Raw genomic sequence first — 12,198 nt, forward strand, 5'->3', positions numbered from 1 at the left:
TTTATTTACCAAACACAAAATGAGGAGTTTGAGCTTTTAAAAAGCACAAGCACTTCTTTGAAAAGCTTTACCAAGCCAAGCCATAGTCTCCCCATATTCAATTAAGAGGTTGCGGGTTCGAGTCTCCTATCTCTGGTAAAAAATAATAATAATAATAATAAAAAAAGTAGTGTTTATAATCGAATTATTACTGCATTCATCCATTACAAAATACCAAAACATTATTTTCTGGCCTATAAAATGCCATGTAATTTCTGTTTTCTTTATATGAATTATATCCATACACTGATACATGCTGCCCCCTTGGATTTCTGCTACAAAACGATGGAGAACACATATAGGATTATTAACTTAATATCATACAAACATATAATATATATTGGTATTAGAGAAGAAGTACATATATATTTACAGATGAAGGGAAGTATCAACATCAGAGCTGTCAAAATTTCTTGATGACGATGATGCACCTTGTGGTGATGACCATAAACTATAGGAGGAGGATGATGATGATGGTGATGATGATGATTTCATGGTATAGTTATGATGATCATAATAACCTTGCTTGGAATTCAAGTTGAGACCAAGAGAAAGAGAATCATCATGAAAACCTGGCCTATGTGATGGAACCATCAACCTTGGTTGTAGAGAGTTATTATTCCTCTGTGATGCTTGTTGGTTCTGCATAGATGATAAATTACCCCTCAGATCATGAGTTTCTGAAGAAGAGGAAGAAGAAGGAGAAGAAGACAGCAACTTAAGAAGCTCTTTCCCTTCTCTTCTTTCTTTCACTTTCTCCAATTGCCTAAACCTCTCTTGGAGAAGAGCAATGGAGGAATTCACCATTGTGTGATCATTATCTTGCCTACCCATTTGGCAATGACATAAAAATTTTCAATCTTTGGGGAAAAGTTTCAAACTTTAGGACTTCTTTGATGTTGGGGTAAGTGGGGATGATTATGGGGTGGTCTATATTTTGGTGAATTTGTCATGTAGTGGCTTGGAAGTGGTATATAATACAAGAGGGTGCATATTAGGAGATCATCATTTTTTTTTTTAGCTGTTGAGCATTATTGTTTAGTGTTTTGGGGTCCTTCTAATTGGATTCCTGATGATAGCAACAGAGATTAGAATCGACTGCTGTTTGAGAAGATGACAAATGGATACAAGTTAAAAAGTTAGTAATAGGGTAAGGCAAGGTCACAATGATGTGTGGCCAAAGGGACTTTTTGAATGAGGAAAATGTTAAGGGTTTGTGTCCAAATTGATGATGCAATGTAGCATTTGGAAGGGAGTGTTGTGAAGAATAAATGGTTAGGTAATGCTTATCTGGGCTTGTCATTTTTTTCCACTGTTTGCTTGGGAGAAGATGGTACATCTTTGTTTGGTTTTGATGGTATAATTCCTTCTCTTTTCATTTTTCTAAAAATAATTTTATTCAAACATTTTCAAAGAAAAAAAAAAATTTAAATATAGTTATTATCGTATTTTGTGTCAACTAATAATTTGTCTATTATAAGAGTAAAATATAGTATCTCCAATCATAAGATATTTAAATCAAATCATATCTCTCTAAATTTGGCTAGAATTTGATATAAATCCTTTCATAAATTCATTTATAATACACTATAAATATTAAGTGAAATATCTATAAAATAAAATACTGTTTTACTATAATTTTCATATCTTTTGGACTTCTCCCTATAAGAATAACCTTAGGAGGTTACTACAGAACAAATTCAACCATAGATATATTTTAGGGTAAAGTATATTTTTTATCTCTGAAGTTTGACAAAAGTTTTAAAAATACTCTTAAGTTTTATTTTATTTTAATTTTGTCCCAAAAGTTTTCGATTTGCATCAAATATAACCATGACGGCTAAATTTTCAAAAAATTTAAGACCAATCTAATAATAATGTATGAAAATGATGCTTGATTTGCTTGTGTTGAGGGTTATTCTTATGAAATTGTTGTTGAATTGGTCTTAAATTTTTTGAAAAATTAGCCGCCAAAGGTATATTTGATGCAAATCGAAAACTTTTGGGATAAAATTAAAACAAAATAAAATTTAGGGGTATTTTTAAAACTTTTATCAAATTTCAGGGACAAAAAATATACTTTACCCTATATTTTAAAAAGGAAAAAAAAATAAAACTTAAAAAAAAGAAAGAAAGAAAATGTTGAATTGTTGAATTGAATAAGCCATTCTTGTTTTGGAGCTTGGAGGTTGGAAGGTTGGGGCTACGAAGAAGAGACAAAAGGAATTGAGAAGGAATATTTTTGGAGTTAGCAATCAATGATTAATTAGTCCATTGTGTCTATGAAGGGAAAGATAGAAAACTCAAGTCATAGCACTGTGTAATGTGTATACATCTGGTTTGTTCAACGATACTATCTAACTACTTTTAAATTGTAGCTTAATAATCTTTTTGAAACCACAAGCATCGTGACAAATGATATACTATTCATAAGAAATGGCCTATAGTGTGTCGTTTGTATTCTTATAGTGGTTATTCTAACATTACTTTTATTATATTGTTGCCAATTACAACTACCGAATCATGACATTTGCAACAACTGATAAACTAAAGTCAAAACAAGTATGATTAATCTTCTATGTTACTATTATGCATGATTGCATGCCACCTTCAATTCATATCTTCTTCCACTAATATTAACATCAAATTTTTTTTCTTCCTTAATTTATTGAAGAAGTAAATATTATTTTTATTGGATATAGAATGGCAAGACAAGTAGTAGTAGATATTTAGTTGATAACATAGAAAGCTTTTTCTATTTTTCAACAATTTCTTGGTAGAAATTCAGGTGTAGTTAACTTCACGTGAAGTTGGTAACTGAGAGTTGTTAAATGATTTGATTAATTTGATTAAATTTTCAGTTAACCAGTTATCAACTTCACGTAGGAGTGCACATGGGTCGGGTGAAGCGACACAGACCCGACCCGAAATATACAACGAGTTTATTTATTAGACTTGAACCCGGTCCTACACCCGATGAAACCAATACACTTTCGGGCCACAATTATACCGGGTGAAAACCAAGCTGTTAACATTACATTACGTTGATACCTTCTTGTAAGCTAGCATGTAAAAATATCCAAATTTCCAAGATTCCAACCATTATTTAACATGGTAAAATTCACTTAGAAAAATATAACAAGAACCAACCCTTCTTCAAAATTAAAGTATAACCACAATCAATACTAATATTGTCTAATAATACAAAATATTTAAATCAATACAAATAATACAATATTATGCATTAGTCTAAAGTCTTATGCATTCTAAACATAAAACATTAACTTATAGTCTTATAATGACTAATAACACAAAATATTAAGGTTTACAATACTTAAATTCCATATAAGAATAGTCATGATCTATCACTAATAACACAAAATATTAATTGTGTATAATGACCGGGCCACCGGGCCGACTTCGGGTGACTCGAACTATGGCCCGGACCCGACTCGAAATAATGACCGAATTTATTTTTGAGACCCTTACCCGACCCTAAACCCGATAAAATCACACCAAATTAACCCCTAAAGTATTCGGAACCGGACCAGACCTTCGAATCAGACCGGATCATGTGCATCCTTTTCACGTGAAGTCGATTGCATATTATTATTATTATTATTATTATTAGAAATGAAGCTTTCTATTAAGAGGAGGAGTAATCAAAATAAAGTTGGTTAATGACAAAGGATAATGCAATGTGTATGAAATGAAATTGAATGAAACAAACGAAACAAAACGAAATGAAATTGACTGAATCAGAAGAAAGGGAATGAATGCAATGCAGAACCTTGCTCAATCTTCCTCTCTCAATTCATTTCTCTCTCAAGATCGTAACTTTACTCAATTCCCCCAAACCCCACACCAATTCCACGCTCTCTATCTCAAAAGCGGCACCTTGAATCACCCTTCTCTTTCTTCTCGCCTTCTTTCCCTCTACACGGACCCCAAAATCAACGACCTCAAAAGTGCCCTCTCCCTGTTCGACGCATTGCAACAACCCTCTCTGCTTTCGTGGAACTTGATCATCAAGTGCTGCGTTCAGAACCACCGTTCCAATGATGCTGTTGCACTCTTTCGCCGAATGGTTCTACATGGGGTTGTGCCCGATGGGTTCACGCTCCCTTGCGTGATCAAGGGCTGTGCTCGCTTGGTTGCGGTTCACGAGGGAAAACAGGTTCATGGGTTGGGATTGAAAATTGGGTTCGGTTCGGATAAGTTTGTGCAGAGCAGTTTGGTGAGCATGTATGCGAAGTGGGGTGAGATGGGTGTGGCTAGAGACGTGTTTGATCGAATGGAGGACAAGGATTTGGTGTCTTGGAACTCTTTGATTGATGGGTATGCTAGAAATGGTGATGTTGAGTTTGCGATGAAGCTGTTCGATGAAATGCCTGAGAGGGATGAGTTTACTTGGACTGCTTTGGTTGATGGGTTATGCAAATGCGGCGAGGTTGAGACTGCAAGAGAGGTGTTTGATCAAATGCCTAGTAAGAGCTTGATCTCCTGTAATGCTATGATTAATGGGTATATGAAGTGTAGGAAAGTCCATCTGGCTAATCAGTTGTTTAGCCAGATGCCGGTGAGGAGTCTGATAAGCTGGAACTCAATGATAGCAGGTTTCGAGCTCAATGGGCGGTATTTTGAAGCTCTAGAGTTGTTTGATGCACTTTTGAAAGAGGGACTCATGCCCAGCAATGTTACAATACTCAGTGCTCTTTCAGCAGTTTCAAGTTTAGCTGTTCTCAGTAATGGAAGATGGATTCATTCGTTTATGGTTAAACATGGCTTTGAATTAGATGGCGTACTTGGTACATCGCTGATAGCAATGTATTCCAAGTGTGGCAGCATAGAGAGTGCCATGAAAGTTTTTGAAGCAATAGCCAATAAGAAGTTGGGACATTGGACGGCTATAATTGTGGGGTTAGGAATGCATGGCTTAGCTGACCAATCTCTTGAGCTTTTTCAGCGAATGCGCAGAATCGGAATGAAACCACATGATATAACTTTCATTGGAGTGTTGAATGCTTGTAGTCATGCAGGATTGGTTGATGACGGAAGCCGGATTTTTCACATGATGATAGATGATTACAAAATCAAGCCAACAGTTGAGCATTATGGTTGCTATGTTGACATTTTGTGTCGAGCTGGACATCTAGAGCAGGCAAAGATGATTATTGAGAGCATGCCAATGAGGCCGAACAAAGTTATCTGGATGAGTTTGCTCGGCGGTTCTAGGAACCATGGAAATTTGGAAATTGGCGAATATGCAGCTCATAATTTGATCGAGGCAGATCCAGATTTCACTGGGTGTTACACCGTGCTGTCAAACATGTATGCTGCAGCTGGGAAGTGGGATAAGGTTTCACAAGTAAGGGAAATGATGAAGAAAAGAAGAGTATCCAAGGATGTTGGATGCAGCTTCATTGAGCACAGAGGCCAACTTCATAGGTTTATTGTGGGTGATAGATCACATCCGCAATCTGAGGACATATATGCAAAATTGAAGGAGATGAGGGAAAAACTGAAACAAGCTGGTCATGTTCCTGATACAAGCCAGGTTCTACTGAATATTGAAGGGGAGAGAGAAAAGGAATCTGAATTAGAGAACCACAGTGAGAGGTTGGCCATATCATTTGGCCTCATCAATATGGAAGGCACAACTCCTATTCGCATCATAAAAAACCTTAGAGTCTGTAATGATTGCCATGAAGTTACTAAACTCCTGTCTGTAATCTACCATCGCGAAATTGTTGTTAGAGATAATAGCCGCTTCCATCATTTCAAAAATGGATCATGTTCTTGCAATGATTTTTGGTGATTGCATTTCCATTAGCATTATAGTATGTCATGGATTCTTGGGCAGCTTTGAACATATTTGTCTGAGTTGTTTCCCTGTTTCCTTGTCTAGTTGTATATTGAAAACTTGAAATTCATCGGCTTCTTTTCACTTGTTAAAATGCAGATGAACTTCATCTCAACAAATTGGTATAATATCGCACAATCAATGATGATTGTAATTACTAAAAATGATGTAATAAGATGTAAACATTATCCACGCATTTGATCATGGAATGATACCAATGCCAAATATACATCCACCCAAATAAGTGTTAGATATTATGGAAATATTTCTTTCACAATTATATATTAACAGGATCTCTTTCAATTATGTTAATTATATTATAAAAATGAACATATTTAAGTTCTTAAAATATGACATTCTTAAAGATGATATTCTTCCCTTGTCATTTTCTTTGTGTAGAACTGATAGCCATTTAACTATAAAACACAGAAAAGGAAGTTTAATAGCTTAAAACTCTAAATTTAGTCAGGTTTTTGTGTAATTATCACTTTTAGGAGTCCTTGAAAGTTATTCACATATGAGGAGGATGTTATTTGAAAAAGTAGAAACCATGTAAACTAACACATTCCAATCAGTATTACAAAACCATGCATAAGAGCTGACATATCTAATATATCATTGTTCTCATCATACAGATTCTTCTGCTCATAATTACATCAATGTCAATGAGAACTAGCAGAAGATTTCAGCATAACAGACACAAGTTATCCTCATTTATTGTCCAGGGACAAAGTTAGTGGCATAAGCCCAAGCATTGTTGGCAACAGGGTCAGCAACATGGTCAAACAGGTTCTGAATAGGTCCCTTGCCAGTAACAATGGCCTGAACAAAGAAACCAAACATGGAGAACATAGCCAACCGGCCATTCTTGAGTTCCTTCACCTTCAACTCGGCGAATGCTTCGGGGTCATCGGCCAAACCAAGAGGATCAAAGGCACCACCAGGGTAAATTGGGTCTAGTCCTTCACCAAGAGGCCCTCCACCAACTCTGTAGCCTTCAACAAATCCCATGAGCACAACCTGGACAGCCCAGATTGCAAGAATGCTCTGAGCATGGATCAAATTCGGGTTCCCCAAGTAGTCAAGGCCACCCTCTGAGAAGATCTGTGCTCCAGCCTTGAACCAAACAGCCTCACCAAACTTGACACCATTCTTTTCAAGGATTTCTGGGAATGTGCATCCAAGTGCACCAAGCATGGCCCATCTGCTGTGAATCACTTCCAGCTCACGGTTCCTTGCAAAGGTCTCTGGGTCTGCAGATAATCCGGCAGTGTCCCATCCGTAGTCACCGGGGAATTCTCCGGTCAAGTATGAGGGGATTTGGTCGGAGAATGGACCCAAGTACTTGGGACGGTCAGGTCCATACCTTAACAGGGACATCAAAGTTAGATTCTTAAGCAAATTAGCCTGTTAAACAAAATGTTCTATTTCAAAAATCAGCTACTAAATCAGTGTATTTTTTGTGTACTTATACATGTATTATTTTATACATTTTCAATATAAATATTTTTGTGACTATTGAGAAATATTACAACATGAAAAGTTACATGATTACATAATAGATAGGGTAGTTATTTTCTGTTATTTTATCATGCATAGGTATAGATTCACCTCTTGACCCTTATAACAACAACCATATTGTGACTATATCATGAGACAATACACATAACATTGTATATAATATATTATATAAAGTTTTCTGATATGAAACAGAAAAATGTTACAAATATTTTGAATAAAGTAACTAACTAACTAACAAACTAGTGCCAAGTATAATGTTTAATTTGCAAACAAGTTTTAGTTGTTACCAAATGCTTTGAGGGGTACTCTTCACGGTACGACGCATGTTAATGCGGCCTTTGCCGGCGCCACCAATCTTGCGGAGAAGTTCATTTCCTTGCTTCAAGGCAGTTTGGCCGGTGAATGCAGATTGCTGGATGGCAGAGGTGGCCATGGTTATGTTATGATTTTTTTTTTTTGTTTTCTTTTCTTGTTGTTGTGGAGAGTGAAGGTTGAGAGTAGAAAGGTTTATAGAAGGGTGGTGGATGAGGATATGCACAACTCAGCAGCTTCTAATTGGTTGTTGAGTTGCATGTAGATTCCCAAGCTGATATTTTGTGATGGCAATGTGTCTCTCCTTCTGCCACGTGGATGCAAAGATCTTCTTGCTCAGATGTTTTCAAGAGGGTCAATCTAAGCCACACAAATTTGGTGCACCAATTAAAAGCTATGCTTAGTAAAAGGGATTGGATTTGGATTGGGCGAATATTACACTAAAATATTGCCCATCACATCTTTATTTTTTTTATATATTTTTTTAACTGAAAGGAACAAAAAGAGACAGGCTTGTTGTGAACACCTCAGCCTCAAGTCACAAGGTGTTAGATCATCTTTGCTACATTCCAAAATTAGGTTTTTCAGAAGTAAGAATTACAATTTACAAGACCCAAAAGAAAAGAAAAAAAAAATGTTTAATGGCCTTAACAACTTCATTTGCTGAGAATATTTAACTTTAGTTTAGACTTTAGATAGCTATTTTCTTCTTCTTTTTTCCTTTATTTATTTTGTTTTACATGCTGGATGCATCAAAAAGCCAAGGAACACAACTATAAGAGAGTCATCATATACAAAGAAGATTTAACAGAATCAAGATTTTCTACAGAAATTTATTGTACTTGCACATTCACAAATCACAATCACAATCACATGAAGTGTGATGGATGGAATGAATATGAATAATGAATAATACACACAATGGTAGCACCTACAAGGGCGTTATTCTACACATACAAGTGCAGGTTGCATTTTAGAGACTAAATTGCAATCTGCAAATGAATTATTATACACACAAAAAGTGAAAAACTATACACAAAGGTACTACCTAGAACTATAAATTACTGAAGTGGTGTGTTACAATGCTACACATGAACATGTTAAGTTCATCCACTATCTAAGTATCTGTTTCATTTGGTCAGGGAAGAAAAGCAACATCAGAAACGGAAATCCCAAAGGGAGATAAAACCAACGTGACCAATTAAACAATCCAGAGGGAGAAGTACTTGTTTCTGAAGCATTATTGGTGCTAAGAATCACTACTAGATTCTTCAGGATCCATTCAAATGCACATGAAGAGAAACCAACAAGGACACAGATAGCCCAGTGTGGAACATTCAGCCTCATGCAATATGCTAGGCATTTTGCATACTCAATCATCAGCACCTGCACAAGAATGCAAAAAGCTAAAGCCACCAAGAAAAAGTAGCTTTTCAGAACAACTTTGACAACTTGCTTTTTCAACAAATTCATGGTGTTGAGTAGATTGAAGACCTGGCAAAATAGGAATGAGTTGAAGATCATGGTTTTCCTAACTTCTTTCTCTTCATTAGTTCTATGGCCACTGAATTTGAGCATCATCGATACCCAAGTCTGGTACAAAACCTGAACAGCTATGCTCTTCAAGATCTCTCTTGTTATAACTGATTGACTCCTTCTTGATGATTGAATAGCAAGAAGCTTTTCCTCACAACTCAACTCCATTATCATCATTAGGCCACCAAGAAGGCACATTACAAAATTCACCCAAATAAATTGGAATGCTGTTAAGGGTGATTCTCCTGTGGAGATTGTAGTAATCAAGGTTATGAGTGAACCTGATATGCTAAAGGTGAGTTGAAGTTGAATGAACTTCTGAATGTTTCTGTAGTTATTTCTACCAGCCATAACAATTGGTTTCAATGCATTGAAACATCTGATGGTTATTCCAGAACTATCTGTGTCCACTACTGTGCCTAGAGAATCATGGATTATGCCTACATCAGCTACTTGCAGAACTGAACTATGGCTACTTGTCCCTTTTCCAACAAATGCAACCACATGACCCTTTTCTTGAAAGCACTGTACCATGAGAATCTTGTCTTCAAGGCAAAAACTTCCCATTATAAGGGCCAGGTCCACCTTATCCAATCTAGCACTTCCATTCAAATCTTGAAGTACTTTTCCTTCAAGGAAAATGTCATCTACTGTCAATTCAAATCCTAGTTCCTGAGCTATGTCATTCACTACCAGAATTGCATCCTCTGAGACCAGTATGATCTTTAATCCAGCTTCTCTGAGCTCTTCCATTGCTAGTTTTCTGGATTCTTGACATGTTCCTTCGAGACCCATCAATCCTAACAATATCAATTCATCTTGTTCAAGTTCTTGCACCGTAGTTTGTTTATGAGCAAATGCAATTGGCTTCAGACCACTATTTTCCATCTCCTTAATCACTTCTTCAAATTTGATTTTCTGATTCCCTATGGTGTGGCATTCCCCTTTGCTATCATAGTATAGTGAACACATATCCAATACCGTGGATGCATCACCGCTCCAGTGCAAGTGCAGATTTTGATCATTCTCCCCAACATTTTTCAACAAAACTCCACTGCCTTCTTTGTCAGAATCCAGTTTTCTGTGCTTTAGAGTGTCAAATTTTGTTGTAAAATACTCTCTATTCATTCCCGATGTTGTTTCAGCCCATGAAATAAGTGAACTTGATATTGGAGAAAGCTGAAGCTCTGGTGCCACAGATAAAACAACTCCTTGTTGAAGCATACTGAGAACAACTTGATTAACTTCTGATTCCTCAACCTTGCTAATATCTTTCTCCCCCATCCAAACTCTGCTAACCTTCATCAGCTCGGATGTCAATCCACCAGATACATCAATGCAGATGACAGTAACTAGCCCCATTGTTGTACAAGCTGATAAACCATTTATGACTGCATCTTTTCTGGACACTACCTTCTGGTAATAGAGAGAAACTGTAACCATAAGTGGCACTCCATGTTGCACACATAGTACTACAACAGTAACAAGACCTGCTAAGATGGAAATCCTTCCATATGGCCTCAAAAAGGTTCTCTGAAGAACTTCCATCACCAAACCAACTGAGACATTCCCCTTAAGCTCTGGCAAATCACCACTGTCCCCATTCGATTTGCAGATCAGGCGAATAAGCACCACAAGAGCAACGGATACTGAGACCAAAAGAACAAATTTGTCAATGTAACAGATTGGTTTCTCGATTCGCCTCTCCAACAAGCCCTCCCTTTCAACTGTGAATATCATTTTCTCCTTTCTCTTTGACAGTTTCATCATCTTCCTTTCGCTCCAATAGTTTGTTATGGAAGGGAATGCAACAATCAGGATAACAGCAATTACTATGGCAACACCATCATGCCAACCATATTTAGGTCCCTCCTGCTTGAACTCTGTGGCAAAGGACAAACCAGCTGAGCATAACAGCACTGAAATTGCATAATTGTTGCGTTTGAAGCAATTCCACAAACACTTGGTGAAGCTTGTTCCATCATGCCCTGGCAACACCTTATAGTTCCCATTGCCAATAAGGCCCTCCTGTTCATCATACAACCAAACTGTTCACATAACACTACTATAAGAAAAGTAACATCCAAATAGTAATGTATAGATTGATACCTCAGTGTGTTGATCAGAAAGTGGTGAACAAAGAGGGCCATCATGCTCTACTTTCTCCTCTTGATCATCATCAGAGGCAATCTCAATTTCATGGTATGATTTGGATCTAGCAGGAGGCAATGCAGTGTATGGTGTTGATTTCTTGAGATAAATGAGAATTCCAATGTATTTGGTGGTTCTATGCCAAATCTTGATGTACCTGCTGCTAGTTATGAGTAAGCTAGCACCAAGATTATTAATGTTGGCACCAACAACAACATCATCATCACCAGACATGCTTGCAGTTAGTTAGTTGGTAGTTTTGTAAGGTAACTGAGGATCAGAATAGGAACAAGAATGAATGGTTGGTTCCTTGTTCATTTATGGAGAGAAAAGGCTAAATAAAGAGAGCATGAAGAATATCTGAAGAATCTAAGATCCTATCTTTCAATGCACAAACCAAATCATTTTGGTTAGTTGAGTATTGATTACTGAGTAGGAAAACAAGAGAATGGTCCTATATTTATATATAAAAATTAAGTGTATAAATGCTATTTTTTTATTTTTACTTAAAAAGCTTGAAATTGCAATAGAATTTACAAGGTAGACATTAAACTCTACGCATGGGTTTGATTTTTAGTTTTTTTACTAATATTTTATTCGGGCACTTCTAGATAGCTGCCACGTGTCCACCTTTACGCGGGGCGGCTGGAAAAGTACTGCACTCACAATCACAAAATACTACACTAACTGACTTTTGCGGGCAGTGCATTGCCGGCCAGTGGAGTTTGGAAATTTGGCCCAAATTTCCTCATACATGATACATCTTTCCTTTACCT

At 36.7% G+C, this 12,198-nt stretch overlaps 4 protein-coding genes across 5 annotated transcripts; 1 reads left to right on the forward strand and 3 right to left on the reverse strand.

Annotated features, from left to right (window-relative positions):
* Nucleotides 1-152: 152 nt before the first annotated feature.
* On the reverse strand, nucleotides 153-1,260 carry LOC112767218 (uncharacterized). The gene has a single exon (XM_025813105.3). It carries the CDS (start codon nucleotides 871-873, stop codon nucleotides 409-411), a length of 465 nt encoding a protein of 154 aa, XP_025668890.1. The 5' UTR covers nucleotides 874-1,260; the 3' UTR covers nucleotides 153-408.
* Nucleotides 1,261-3,811: 2,551 nt separating this feature from the next.
* LOC112765913 (pentatricopeptide repeat-containing protein At3g62890) lies at nucleotides 3,812-5,857 on the forward strand. The gene has a single exon (XM_025811778.3). The coding sequence runs from the start codon at nucleotides 3,812-3,814 to the stop codon at nucleotides 5,855-5,857; it is 2,046 nt and encodes a 681-aa protein (XP_025667563.1).
* Nucleotides 5,858-6,434: 577 nt separating this feature from the next.
* LOC112767125 (chlorophyll a-b binding protein 215, chloroplastic) lies at nucleotides 6,435-8,238 on the reverse strand. Its single transcript, XM_025813004.3, has 2 exons — nucleotides 7,711-8,238; nucleotides 6,435-7,268 (listed from the first exon to the last, which is right to left on the reverse strand). Exons 1-2 carry the CDS (start codon nucleotides 7,854-7,856, stop codon nucleotides 6,617-6,619), a joined length of 798 nt encoding a protein of 265 aa, XP_025668789.1. The 5' UTR covers nucleotides 7,857-8,238; the 3' UTR covers nucleotides 6,435-6,616.
* Nucleotides 8,239-8,538: 300 nt separating this feature from the next.
* LOC112767126 (putative calcium-transporting ATPase 13, plasma membrane-type) lies at nucleotides 8,539-11,940 on the reverse strand. Of its 2 annotated transcripts, XM_025813006.3 has the most exons (3): nucleotides 11,381-11,921; nucleotides 9,230-11,299; nucleotides 8,539-9,121 (listed from the first exon to the last, which is right to left on the reverse strand). In XM_025813006.3, the coding sequence occupies exons 1-3, from the start codon at nucleotides 11,654-11,656 to the stop codon at nucleotides 8,849-8,851; spliced, it is 2,619 nt and encodes an 872-aa protein (XP_025668791.1). In that variant the 5' UTR covers nucleotides 11,657-11,921; the 3' UTR covers nucleotides 8,539-8,848. The 2 variants fall into 2 exon arrangements, with proteins under 2 accessions (XP_025668791.1, XP_025668790.1); XM_025813005.3 differs by having other exon boundaries at nucleotides 8,539-11,299; nucleotides 11,381-11,940.
* Between the last annotated feature and the right edge of the window lie 258 nt (nucleotides 11,941-12,198).

This window comes from Arachis hypogaea, chromosome 17 (assembly GCF_003086295.3).
Source record: "Arachis hypogaea cultivar Tifrunner chromosome 17, arahy.Tifrunner.gnm2.J5K5, whole genome shotgun sequence".
In the NCBI taxonomy this organism is placed as follows: domain Eukaryota; kingdom Viridiplantae; phylum Streptophyta; class Magnoliopsida; order Fabales; family Fabaceae; genus Arachis; species Arachis hypogaea.